This window comes from Ips typographus, linkage group LG15 (assembly GCF_016097725.1).
Source record: "Ips typographus isolate SLU linkage group LG15, UJ_Ityp_2.0, whole genome shotgun sequence".
NCBI classification, from domain to species: Eukaryota; Metazoa; Arthropoda; class Insecta; order Coleoptera; family Curculionidae; genus Ips; species Ips typographus.
In genome coordinates, this window is record NC_138436.1 from 8116363 (window position 1) to 8130566 (window position 14204).

Genomic DNA, 14204 nt, shown 5'->3' on the forward strand with positions numbered 1-14204 from the left:
AAATCAAAAAAGTTGCGTGCGGAAAGTGTCTTTCTCGCACTAAAAACCAACTTTTTTACTTTTCGAGCTAGAACGTCCGTCTAACCGTCATTTTATGTTAAAATTTCCTGGAAAACACGCTGGTTAAGTCGGTTTTTTGATATCTCGAAAACTAACCGAGTTAGAGCTAAATATTCGCATTTTAATCATCAATTTGTCAGTTACTCGGACTGAGTGACAGATGGGTGAAATCTGACTTCAGAACTGAAATCAGCGACCCCAAATTAGTCGAAAATGAGTGGTCACTTCGGGGGTCCAAGTTGAAAAACAAAAAAGTTGCGTGCGGAAAGTGTTTCTCCCGCTGAAAACGTAACTTTTTTATTTTTTACGCTAGAGCGTACGTCTCACCGTCATTTTATGTTAAAATTTCCTGGAAAACACGCTGGTAAAGTCGGTTTTGCGATATCTCGAAAACTAACAGAGTTAGAGATAAAAAATTACATTTTAACGATTAATTTACCAAAAACTCGACTTGGGTGAGCGGTACGTGAATTCTGATTTCATAACTGAAATCAGCGACCCCAAATTAGTCGAAAACGAGTATAAACTCGATTTTTTTAATTTTGGCCGCCATCTTGGATTTTTTCCCTTCCAGTGACAGTTAACGTCAAACTGACAGTTGCAATGGATTCCCCGACCCCAAATTAGTCGAAAACGAGTACAAACTCGGAGGGTCCAAGTTAGAAAACAAAAAAGTTGCGTGCGGAAAGTGTCTTTCTCGCACTAAAAACCAACTTTTTTACTTTTCGAGCTAGAACGTCCGTCTAACCGTCATTTTATGTTAAAATTTCCTGGAAAACACGCTGGTTAAGTCGGTTTTTTGATATCTCGAAAACTAACCGAGTTAGAGCTAAATATTCGCATTTTAATCATCAATTTGTCAGTTACTCGGACTGAGTGACAGATGGGTGAAATCTGACTTCAGAATTGAAATCAGCGACCTAAAATTAGTCGAAAACGAGTGGTCACTTCGGGGGTTCAAGTTGAAAAACAAAAAAGTTGCGTGCGGAAAGTGTTTCTCGCGCAGAAAACGTAACTTTTTTATTTTTTACCCTAGAGCGCGCGTCTAACCGTCATTTTATGTTAAAATTTCCTGGAAAACACGCTGGTTAAGTCGGTTTTTTGATATCTCGAAAACTAACCGAGTTAGAGCTAAATATTCGCATTTTAATCATCAATTTGTCAGTTACTCGGACTGAGTGACAGATGGGTGAAATCTGACTTCAGAATTGAAAGCGGCGACCCTGAATTAGTCGAAAACGAGTGGTCACTTAGGGGGTTCAAGTTGAAAAACAAAAAAGTTGCGTGCGGAAAGTGTTTCTCGCGCAGAAAACGTAACTTTTTTATTTTTTACCCTAGAGCGCGCGTCTAACCGTCATTTTGTGTTAAAATTTTCTGGAAAACACGCTGGTAAAGTCGGTTTTGCGATATCTCGAAAACTAACAGAGTTAGAGATAAAAAATTACATTTTAACGATTAATTTACCAAAATCTCGACTTGGGTGAGCGGTACGCGAATTCTGATTTCAGAACTGAAATCAGCGACCCCAAATTAGTCGAAAACGAGTATAATCTCGATTTTTTTAATTTTGACCGCCATCTTGAATTTCACTTGTTTCGTAAAAGGTAAAGTGAGCGAGGAGAGCGTGTGGGCGGTGACCAATTTGGGTGACGTGTTCGTTTGGGATTCGGCGCAATTGGAGAGCGCTCAGCTGCGCGAGGACGATTGCTACGTTCAGAAATTCGATTTGAGCGGCAAAGAGTGCCCGATCAAGGTGGCGCTGCACGTCGGCTGCGTTCCCGGCACCACTCTAACGCTTACGGGGTGAGTCACGTGACGCTGTCAAACGAAAATGACAACGTTTTGACATTTTCACATTTTTCCAGTGACCAGACCACCGTTCCTGACATTATTTCCTTAGAATTTTAATGACGATTGACACCTTTGACTGTTTTACATTGACTTTTGACATTTTTCGAGTGACATTTTGATGGTTCAATGACAGTTGACGTTTCTGACATTCGTTTTTTGACATTTTTTGATTGACTGTTTTTATGACAGTTGACATTTTAGACTTTTCGCTATGACAGTTGACGTTTTTGACATAGTTTTAGTGTCATTTAACGTTTTCGATCGTTTCTATGACAGTTGACGTTTTTTGACATGGTTTTAGTGATTGTTTTTATGACAGTTGACATTTCAGACTTTTGCAATGACAGTTGACGTTTTTTGACATTTTTCGAGTAACATTTTGACGATTCAATGACAGTTGACGTTTCTGACATGGTTTTAGTGACATTTCGGTGACGTTTAACGTTTTTGACCGTTCTAATGACAGTTGACGTTTTTTGACATTTTTTGATTGACTGTTTTTATGACAGTTGACATTTTAGACTTTTCGCTATGACAGTTGACGTTTTTGACATAGTTTTAGTGTCATTTAACGTTTTCGATCGTTTCTATGACAGTTGACGTTTTTTGACATGGTTTTAGTGATTGTTTTTATGACAGTTGACATTTCACACTTTTGCAATGACAGTTGACGTTTTTTGACATTTTTCGAGTAACATTTTGACGGTTCAATGACAGTTGACGTTTCTGACATGGTTTTAGTGACATTTCGGTGACGTTTAACGTTTTTTGACCGTTCTAATGACAGTTGACGTTTTTTGACATTCTTTTATTGACTGTTTTTATGACAGTTGACATTTCAGACTTTTGCAATGACAGTTGACGTTTTTTGACATTTTTCGAGTAACATTTTGACGGTTTAATGACAGTTGACGTTTCTGACACTGTTTTAGTGACATTTAAGATTTTTGTCCGTTCTAATGACAATTGACGTTTTTTGACATTTTTTGATTGACATTTTGATGGTTCAATGACAGTTGACGTTTTTTGACATTTTTAGACTTCTGGCAACATTTTTAGACTTCTGGTAACATTTTTAGAATTTTGACAACATTTTTAGACTTCTGGCAACATTTTTAGATTTTTGACAACATTTTTAGACTTCTGGCAACATTTTTAGATTTTTGACAACATTTTTAGACATCTGGTAACATTTTAAACATGTTGACAACATTTTTAGACTTCTGGTAACATTTTAAACATTTTAACAACATTTTTAGACTTCTGGTAACATTTTAAACATTTTGACAACATTTTTAGACTTCTTGTAATATTTTTAGATTTTTGACAACATTTTTAGACTTCTGGTAATATTTTAAACATTTTGACAACATTTTTAGACTTCTCGTAACATTTTAAACATTTTGACAACATGACAACATTTTTAGACTTCTGGTAACATTTTCAACATTTTGACAACATTTTTAGACTTCTGGTAACATTTTTAGATTTCTGGCAACATTTTTAGACTTCTGGTAACATTTTTAGAATTTTGACAACATTTTTAGACTTCTGGTAACATTTTAAACATTTTAACAACATTTTTAGACTTCTGGTAACATTTTAAACATTTTGACAACATTTTTAGACTTCTTGTAATATTTTTAGATTTTTGACAACATTTTTAGACTTCTGGTAACATTTTAAACATTTTGACAACATTTTTAGACTTCTGGTAACATTTTAAACATTTTGAAAACCTTTTTAGACTTTTGGCAACATTTTTAGACTTCTGGTAACATTTTCAACATTTTGACAACATTTTTAGACTTCTGGTAACATTTTTAGAATTTTGACAAAATTTTTAGACTTCTGGTAACATTTTGACAACATTTTGAAACTTCTGGTAATATTTTTAGATTTTTGTCAACATTTTTAGACTTCTGGTAACATTTTAAACATTTTGACAACATTTTTAGACCTCTCGTAACATTTTAAACATTTTGACAACATTTTTAGACTTATCGTAATATTTTTAGATTTTTGACAACATTTTTAGACTTCTGGTAATATTTTAAACATTTTGACAACATTTTTAGACTTCTCGTAACATTTTAAACATTTTGACAACATTTTTAGACTTCTGGCAATATTTTTAGACTTCTGGTAATATTTTAAACATTTTGACAACATTTTTAGAATTTTGACAACATTTTTAGACTTCTGGTAACATTTTAAACATTTTTAGACTTTTGGCAACATTTTTAGACTTCTGGTAATATTTTAAACATTTTGACAACATTTTTTGAATTTTGACATTTTTAGACTTCTGGTAACATTTTAAACATTTTTAGACTTCTGGCAACATTTTTAGACTTCTGGTAATATTTTAAACATTTTGACAACATTTTTTGAATTTTGACAACATTTTTAGACTTCTGGTAACAATTTAAACATTTTGACAACATTTTTAGACTTCTGGTAACATTTTAAACATTTTGACAACATTTTTAGACTTCTCGTAACATTTTAAACATTTTGACAACATTTTTAGACTTCTGGTAATATTTTAAACATTTTGACAACATTTTTTGAATTTTGACAACATTTTTAGACTTCTGGTAACATTTTAAACATTTTTAGACTTCTGGCAACATTTTTAGACTTCTGGTAATATTTTAAACATTTTGACAACATTTTTTGAATTTTGACAACATTTTTAGACTTCTGGTAACAATTTAAACATTTTGACAACATTTTTAGACTTCTGGCAACATTTTTAGACTTCTAGCAACATTTTTAGACTTCTGGTAATATTTTTAAATTTTTGACAACATTTTTAGAATTTTTCAAGTAACATTTTGATAGTTCAATGACAGTTGACGTTTCTGACATTGTTTTAATGTCATTTCGGTGACGAAAAAAAAAAATGATAATAAAAAAAAAATAAAAAAAAAAAAAAAAAAATATATAAAAAAAAAATAAATAAATAATAATAAATAAAAATTAAAAAAAATAAAAATAATAATAAAAAAAAAATAAATAAAAAATAAAAATAAATAAATAATAAAAAACAAATAAATAATAAAAAATAAAATTTAAAAAAAATAAAAATAAAAAAATAAAAAAAAATAAAAAAAAATTAAAATAAATAAAATAATAAAAAAAAAAAATATATTAAAATAAAATTTTCCGAAATAGGTGCGTGGCAGACGACGCGGAACGTTTGGGCATCAATCTGGAGGCGGCGCCGACGTACCGCAACAAACACAAAACGTTCGCCGAACTGGAGAACGTCTGTCTGCACTTGAATCCGCGCTTTGGCGACGCGACGCTCGTGCGCAACTCGATGTCGGACGGCAAATGGCACGAAGAGGAACGAGACGGAGGTCGGATGCCGTTCGGGCGCGGTCGCGAATTCAAATTGACAATCGACAGCACCGAGGACGCGTTCCGTATTGTCGTCGACGACGCGGAACCAATCACGTTCAGGTGATTGTGGCGCGATTGCGCCGATTGGTCCCCGAATGTCACGTGTCCTTGTCTTTTGTCCACAGACATCGTTTGCCGTCGCAGTCGGCGTGTTTCCTTCATTTGTGGGGCCGGATGCGACCTTTCAAGCTCGTCATTCGCAGTCCGGCGATCGTCGTCGATCCGCTCGAGTTGTACTGGCGGCCGTTGGGCGGCCATCTACGTCGGGTGGAGTCGTGCACGGTCGGCGTCACGTGGGGTATAGGTCAGTATCGCACGCGCGCAAAGTTCTAGAAGGTTTTTGGCGGCCATTTTGGATTTTCTCCCTTCCAGTTAACGTCAAACTGACAGTTCCACTGGATTCCCCGACCCCAAATTAGTCGAAAACGAGTATAAACTCGATTTTTGAAATTTTGGCCGCCATCTTGGATTTTCTCCCTTCCGGTGACAGTTAGAGTGAAACTGACGGTTGCAATCAACTCTCCGACCCCAAATTAGTCGAAAACGAGTACAAACTCAGAGGGTCCAAGTTAAAAAACAAAAAAGTTGCGTGCGGAAAGTGCCTTTCTCGCACTAAAAACCAACTTTCTTGCTTTTCGAGCTAGAACGTGCGTCTAACCGTCATTTTATGCTAAAATTTTCTGGAAAACACGCTGGTTAAGTCGGTTTTTTGATATCTCGAAAACTAACCGAGTTAGAGCTAAATATTCACATTTTAATCATCAATTTGTCAGTTACTCGGACTGAGTGACAGATGGGTGAAATCTGACTTCAGAATTGAAATCAGCGACCCTGAATTAGTCGAAAACGAGTGGTCACTTCGGGGGTCCAAGTTGAAAAACAAAAAAGTTGCGTGCGGAAAGTGTTTCTCCCGCAGAAAACGTAACTTTTTTGTTTTTTACGCTAGAGCGTGCGTCTTACCGTCATTTTATGTTAAAATTTCCTGGAAAACACGCTAGTAAAGTCGGTTTTGCGATATCTCGAAAACTAACCGAGTTAGAGATAAAAATTTACATTTTAACGATTAATTTGCTAAAAACTCGACTTGGGTGAGCGGTACGCGAATTCTGATTTCATAAATGAAATCAGCGACCCCAAATTAGTCGAAAACGAGTATAAACACGATTTTTTTAATTTTGGCCGCCATCTTGGATTTTCTCCCTTCCAGTGACAGTTGACGTCAAACTGACAGTTGCAATGAATTCCCCGACGTTCTAGAAAGTTCTAGATGACTTTAGAAGCTTCTAGAGACTTCTATCGGGTTCTGAAATGTTTTAGATAGTTCACGGAAGCTTCTAATACGTTCTAGAATGTCCTAGATGACTTTAGAAGCTTCTAGAGACTTCCATCATGTTCTGGAATGTTCTAGAAAGTTTAAAAAATTTCTAGAATACTCTAGAAGATTGTGGAAACTGCTGAAACGTTCTAGAACGTTCCGGAAGGTTCTGAATGATCGACGTGTCACGTGACAGTTGGTTTTTTTTTTTCTTTTTCTTGACAGGTTACGATCACACGGCCTGGGTGTATACCGGGGGATGGGGCGGGGGGTTTTTGGGACCGTCGGACAGTCAAAATGTCGGCCCCACGACCGACTCGCAGGACTATCGCGTCTACGAGAATCAGCGGTGGAATCCGGTCAGCGGTTACACGTCATCCGGTAAGTTTCTCAAACTGGGTGACAGGTACTGTCAAACTGACTTTAAAAATGGATTCCCTGACCCCGAATTAGTCGAAAACGAGTACCATCAAGCCGGGTCTATCTCTATTCAAAATGGCGGAAATTGCAAAATGGCGTCACTAGTCACTATTTTGAAGTTTTCTGAAAAAGTCGAGTTTGGGCTCGTTTTCTACTAAATCGAGGACGGGGAATTCAATGGTGACATTTGTTTTGCCATAACTTTTTTCTAAACCTATATTTTTATGAAATACTAAGTTTTTCGAACTGGGTGACAGGTACTGTCAAACTGACTTTAGAAATGGATTCCCTGACCCCGAATTAGTCGAAAACGAGTACCATCAAGGGGGGGCTATTTCTATTCAAAATGGCGGAAATTACAAAATGGCGTCACTAGTCACTATTTTAAAGTTTTCGGAAAAAGTCGAGTTTGGGCTCGTTTTCTACTAAATCGAACACGGGGAATCCAATGGTAATATTTGTTTTTTCGTAACTATTTTCCTAACCTACATTTTTATGAAATACTAAGTTTTTCGAACTGGGTGACAGGTACTGTCAAACTGACTTTAGAAATGGATTCCCCGACCCCGAATTAGTCGAAAACGAGTACCATCAAGCCTGGTCTATCTCTATTCAAAATGGCGGAAATTACAAAATGGCGTCACTAGTCACTATTTTGAAGTTTTCTGAAAAAGTCGAGTTTGGGCTCGTTTTCTACTAAATCGAGGACGGGGAATTCAATGGTGACATTTGTTTTTTCGTATCTTTTTTGTAAACCTAAATTTTCATTAAATACTAAGTTTCTCGAACTGGGTGACAGATATTGTCAAACTGACTTCAGAAATGGATTCCCCGACCCCGAATTAGTCGAAAACGAGTACCATCAAGCCTGGTCTATCTCTATTCAAAATGGCGGAAATTACAAAATGGCGTCACTAGTCACTATTTTGAAGTTTTCTGAAAAAGTCGAGTTTGGGCTCGTTTTCTACTAAATCGAGGACGGGGAATTCAATGGTGACATTTGTTTTTCCATAACTTTTTTCTAAACCTATATTTTTATGAAATACCAACTTTCTCGAACTGGGTGACAGATACTGTCAAACTGACTTCAAAAATGGATTCCCCGTCCCCGAATTAGTCGAAAACGAGTACCATCAAGGTGGTACTATTTCACGTCAAAATGGCGGAAATGTCAAGAAAATGTTGTTTTTTCTTGACAATTCGGTGTTTATTCAGGTTTGCCAACTGATCGACACATGTGGAGCGACGTCACCGGCAAACAGAAACGACTGAAGGAGCAAGTGAAGTTGCTCTCGTGCCGTTGGCAGTGGGTGTCCGATTGGATGGTGGACTTTCACGTGCCGGGCGGCGTCGACAAGGAGGGTTGGCAGTATGCCGTCGATTTTCCCGCCACCTATCACGCCAACAAACAATTCACCGATATGGTGAGACGTCGAAGGTAATTTTTGGTTTTTTTTCTTCTTGACGTTTTGACGAACGAAACTGTCAAGAAAAATTTTTTTTATAATTTTTTCTTTTTTACACTAAAATGGTAATATTTTTTTTTTTCTTCTTGACGTTTTGGTGAACGAAACTGTCAAGAAAATTAAAAAAAAAAAAATTTGAAATTAATTAAAAAAATTTGAAATCTGTTTTTTTGGACGTTTTGGTGAACAAAATTGTCAAGAAAACTAAAAAAAAAAATTCATTAATAAAAATTGAAATTTGTTTTTTTTCTTCTTGACGTTTTGGCGAACGAAACTGTCAAGAAAAAATTTTTTAAAAAAATTTTTCTTTTTTTACACTAAAATGGTAATTATTTTTTTTTCTTCTTGACGTTTTGGTGAACGAAACTGTCAAGAAAATTAAAAAAAAAAAATTCAAATTATTTAAAAAAAATTTGAAATTTGTTTTTTTTTGACGTTTTGGTGAACGAAACTGTCAAGAAAAATTAAAAAAAAAAAATTAAAATTAATTTAAAAAAAAATTGAATTTGTTTTTTTTTTTCACGTTTTGGTGAATGAAACTGTCAAGAAAATTGAAAAAAAAAACAAAAATTTGAAATTAATTAAAAAAAATTGATATTTGTTTTTTTTTACGTTTTGGTGAATGAAACTGTCAAGACAATTGAAAAAAAAAAACAAAAATTTGAAATTAATTTAAAAAAAATTGAAATTTGTTTTTTTTTTACGTTTTGGAGAATGAAACTGTCAAGAAAAATTTACAAAAAATTCTTCTTGACAGTGCGATAAATGTTTTTATTTTTTCACTGAAATGGTATTTTTTTTTTCTTTTTGACGTTTTGGTGAATGAAACTTGTCAAGAAAATTTAAAAAAAAAACAAAAATTTCAAATTAACCAAAAGAAAATTGAAATTTGTTTTTTTGACGTTTTGGTGAACGAAACTGTCAAGAAAATTAAAAAAAAAAAAAATTTGAAATTAATTAAAAAAATATCGAAATTTGTTTTTTTGACGTTTTGGTGAATGAAACTGTCAAGAAAAAAACTTTAACGAAATTCTTCTTGACAGTGCGATAAATGTTTTCTTTTTTACACTGAAATGGTATTTTTTTTTTTTTGACGTTTTGGTGAATGAATTTTTTTACTGTCAAGAAAAAACAAAAAAATTCTTGACACTTTACTGAGACTCTTATTGAAATTAATTAAATTGTTTTTTTGACGTTTTGGCGAATGAAAATGACAAGAAAAAATTTTAAAAAAATTCTTCTTGACAGTGCGATAAATGTTTTTTTTTTACACTGAAATGGTATTTTATTTATTTTTTTGACCTTTTGGTGAATAAATTTTTTTTACTGTCAAGAAAAAACAAAAAATTCTTGACACTTTTCTGAGTGTCTTATTAAAATTAATAAAAAAAAAATTGAAATTTTCTTGACGTTTTGGCGAATGATATTGTCAAGAAAAACGAAAAAAATTCTTGACATTTTTAATTTTCGTTCGCCATTTTGTCAACCAACGTCAGGTGGTATCGACGGTGCGCAATCGCGACCACCGGTCCGTGGCACGAATTGGGTCACACCAAACTGCTCGACGTCACCCTGGAAACGGTCAACGACGAACCGGATTCGCCGATCGCGGTTTGGGCTTTGGCCAATGGCGGCCAAGCGATGTTTCGCGTGGGAACGTCCCGGACCAATCCCGCGGTAATTTTTTTTGTTGGCTCCTTCGCCATTTCGTCTAGAGAATTTTTTTTCAGGGTCACGTGTGGGAGCACGTGACCACCGATCAGCCACTGACCAGCATCAGTTGCGGTCCGTACGATCGCGTGTGGGCCACCGGGAAAACGGGATGCGCTTACCTACGCGCCGGCGTCACAGCCGACTTGCTACAGGGGGAAAGGTAAAAAAAAAAAAAAATTTGAAGCTTCTAGAACGTTTTAGAAGCTTATGGAACTTTTCAGAAGCTTCTGGAACTTTTTAGAAGCTTCTGAAAGCTTTTGGAACTTTTTAGAAGTTTCTGGAAGCTTTTGGAACTTTTTAGAACTTCTGGAACTTTTTAGAAGCTTCTGGAACCTTTTAGAAGCTTCTGGAATCCTTTAGAAGCTTCTGGAGCATTTTAGAAGCTTCTGGAACTTTTTAGAAACTTCTGGAACCTTTTAGAAGCTTCTGAAATCTTTTAGAAGCTTCTGGAATCTTTTAGAAGTTTCTGAAACTTTTTACAAGCTTCTGGAACTTTTTAGAAGCTTTTGGAATCTTTTAGAAGCTTCTGGAAGCTTTTAGAAGCTTCTGGAACCTTTTAGAAGCTTCTGGAATCCTTTAGAAGCTTCTGGAGCATTTTAGAAGCTTCTGGAACTTTTTAGAAACTTCTGGAACCTTTTAGAAGCTTCTGAAATCTTTTAGAAGCTTCTGGAACCTTTTAGAAGTTTCTGAAACTTTTTACAAGCTTCTGGAACTTTTTAGAAGCTTTTGGAATCTTTTAGAAGCTTCTGGAAGCTTTTAGAAGCTTCTGGAATCCTTTAGAAGCTTCTGGAGCATTTTAGAAGCTTCTGGAACTTTTTTGCAGCTTCTGGAACTTTTTAGAAACTTCTGGAACCTTTTAGAAGCTTCTGAAATCTTTTAGAAGCTTCTGGAACCTTTTAGAAGTTTCTGAAACTTTTTAGAAGCTTCTGGAACTTTTTAGAAGCTTTTGGAATCTTTTAGAAGCTTCTGAAATCTTTTAGAAGCATCTGGAACCTTTTAGAAGCTTATGGAACCTTTTAGAAGCTTTTGGAAGCTTCTGGAACCTTTTGGAATTCTAAAATCATCTGGAATACCCTAGAAGATTTTAGAAGATTCTGGCACCTTCGACAGCATTCTAAAGCCTTCTAGAACCATCGAGAGCATTCTAAAATTGTCTATGACGTTCTAGAATGTTCCAGAACGTTTTAGAAGCTTCTGGAATCCGTTTAGACATTTTAAAATCATCTATAACATTCTGGAATGTTATAGAACATTGTGGAAGATTTTAGTTGCTTCTGGAACCTTCTAGAACTCTCTAGCGCATTTTAAAATCATCTAGAAATTTGCTGAAACCTTCTGGAATCACCTAAAATATGTTCGAATATTCTGGAACTTTCCACAACATTCTAGAACGCTGCAGAAGATTCTAGAATATTCTAGAACGTTACAGAAAGTAATAGAAGATTTTGGAATGCTCTGGAGGGTTCTAGACGGTCCAGGAAGCTTCTAAAAGGTGCCAGAACGTTTAAAAGTATTCTAGTTCTAGAAGTTCTATGTTCTAGAAGGTTTCTAGAAAATATTGCAACTTTTTTTTTTTTTTTAAAGTTCCAGAAGCTTCTCAAAGGTTCCAGAAGTTTCTAAAAGTCCCAGAAGCTTCTAAAAAGTTCCAGAAGCTTCTAAAAATGTCCAAAAGCTTCTAAAAGATTCTAAAAAGTTCCAGAAGCTTCTAAAAGTTCCAGGAGCTTCTAAAAAGTTCCAGAAGCTTCTAAAAAGTTCCAGAAGCTTCTCAAAAGTCCAAGAAGTTTCTAAAAGGTTTCAGAAGCTTCTAAAAAGTCCCAGAAGCTTCTAAAAGGTTCCAGAAGCTTATAAAAAGTTTCAGAAGCTTCTATAAGTCCCAGAAGCTTCTAAAAATTCCAAAAGCTTCTAAAAGGTTCCAAAAGCTTCTAAAAGATTCCAGAAGCTTCTAAAAAGTTCCAGAAGCTTCTAAAAAGTTCCAGAAGCTGCTAAAAAATTCCAGAAGCTTCTAAAAAGTTCCAAAAGATTCCAAAAGCTTCTAAAAAGTCCCAGAAGCTTCTAAAAGGTTCCAGAAGCTTATAAAAAGTTTCAGAAGCTTCTATAAGTCCCAGAAGCTTCTAAAAATTCCAAAAGCTTCTAAAAGGTTCCAAAAGCTTCTAAAAGATTCCAGAAGCTTCTAAAAAGTTCCAGAAACTTCTAAAAAGTTCCAGAAGCTTCTAAAAAGTTCCAGAAGCTTCTAAAAAATTCCAGAAGCTTCTAAAAAGTTCCAAAAGATTCCAAAAGCTTCTAAAAAGTTCCAGAAACTTCTAAAAAGTTCCAGAAGCTTTTAAAGGGTGCTAGAATGTTTAAAACTATTCTAGAATGTTCTAGAAAATATTGCAATTTTTATTTTTTTTGGAAAGTTCCAGAAGCTTCTAGAGAATTGTATAAGCGTGTGTCAATTTTGACAGATTAACCGTTTGCGTTTTGTTGACAGGTGGACGTGCGTGGCGCCGCCCGGTGGCGCGCGCCTGAAACAAATATCGTCCAACGGAGCGGGCGTGTGGGCCGCGGACGCTTCCGGTCGCCTGCACGTGCGCGTAGCGGTGACGTCATCCGTGCCGGAGGGCGCCGATTGGCAGACGATCGTGGCCGATCCACCGATACTGAGTAAGTCGTGTGACGTCACCTCGAACGAGGCGCGTGTATTGTGGGTTGCCTGCGCAGATGCGGCCCGGCCCACGAGCGGCTTCAAACAAGCGAGCGTCGGCAAGAGTGACGTGTGGACGATCACAGATGGCGGCGTAGTCGCGCGCCGACTTGGCATCAGCGCCGCTAATCCGGCCGGCTCTGGTTGGGACATAGGAATTGCCGTAAATATGACAACGTCGCGCGCTCTCGATTAGCTCGTTTAACCTCACTTTTTTTTCCAGGGCAATTGGCAGCATTTGAGCGTGCGCGGTTTCAGATAGAGCGCCATCTATTGACGGTCAACTAAATTTTATCGATTTCTTGACAGTTTGACGAACATGACATTCGTCAATCTGCGCTTTATGACAACCAAAGATTTAGTAAATTAATTTCCAGGGCAATTCAAAATTATTTTCGCCGATTTATTGATTAATGTAAACGATTATTTTAAAATAATAAATTAATTTTAATCCACCAAAATTGTCAAGAAAATTCCCTTCCCTCCCAAACTGACTCTGTTTCTTCCTTTATTTGTCTTGAAACGATTGAAAAATGATTATTTTTTGCCAGATGCCTCTGGAGGCCATTTTGAATTTGCCAGAAGCCTCTGGACTCTTCTTAGACTGTTTTATAGTTGCCAGATGCCTCTGGAGGCCATTTTGAGTTGTCAGATGCCTCTAGAAGCCACTTTGAATTGCCAGAAGCATCTGAATTAGTTTAAGATTGTTTAAAAGCTGCCAGAGGCCTCTAAAAGCCATCTTGAGTTTGCCAGAAGCCTCTACGAGTCAACTAATACAGCCAAATACAGATATTTTTTAGGAAATCCAGGGAGAAACTCCCTAAATCTGCTCACTTTGAACAGTAAGCCATTTGGCAACACTGCCTGACTTAAATAAATGAATAATCGGCAACGGCGTGCCCGGTAATTCACAGGGTGGCGGCCATTTTGAATCACACCGGAGGAAAACCGGCCCCCAGCCCTCTTTGGGGCTAAAACGCTTCGGAAAAGCCCGGAAAATGCGCACAATAACCGCACTTTCCAATTTTCCAGCAATTTTCCACGAGAAAAGCAGCAAAAATTGACTTTAGACTCACCTTTTGGATGTTTGCGCGCGTTTACCGACTCCTTCACCTTATCCACACCGTTTCTTGGGGTAATCGGGGCCGGGGCACTAAACCACTTGCACTCACACAACCGGGACAGTCTAACGAACCTTTTGAGGTACTTTGCGCCCCTCAAATCGCACTTTTACCCGCTTTTTTGAGGGAAATTCCGGACGAGGTTGTACAAACGCGCGCTCTCT

At 36.4% G+C, this 14204-nt stretch overlaps 1 protein-coding gene across 1 annotated transcript in view; it reads left to right on the top strand.

The window, feature by feature from the left end:
• Window positions 1-13380, top strand: part of Pex23 (tectonin beta-propeller repeat-containing peroxin 23) — a 34292-nt gene extending 20912 nt beyond the window's left edge. Inside the window, exons 12-21 of the mRNA XM_081992902.1 lie at window positions 1665-1863; window positions 5092-5382; window positions 5448-5626; window positions 6863-7018; window positions 8273-8495; window positions 10020-10200; window positions 10254-10396; window positions 12707-12879; window positions 12937-13082; window positions 13143-13380. Of these exons, the coding sequence (XP_081849028.1) occupies window positions 1665-1863; window positions 5092-5382; window positions 5448-5626; window positions 6863-7018; window positions 8273-8495; window positions 10020-10200; window positions 10254-10396; window positions 12707-12879; window positions 12937-13082; window positions 13143-13181 (1730 nt within the window). The 3' untranslated portion in view covers window positions 13182-13380. The remainder of the gene's footprint in view (window positions 1-1664; window positions 1864-5091; window positions 5383-5447; window positions 5627-6862; window positions 7019-8272; window positions 8496-10019; window positions 10201-10253; window positions 10397-12706; window positions 12880-12936; window positions 13083-13142) is intronic.
• Window positions 13381-14204: the final 824 nt, after the last annotated feature.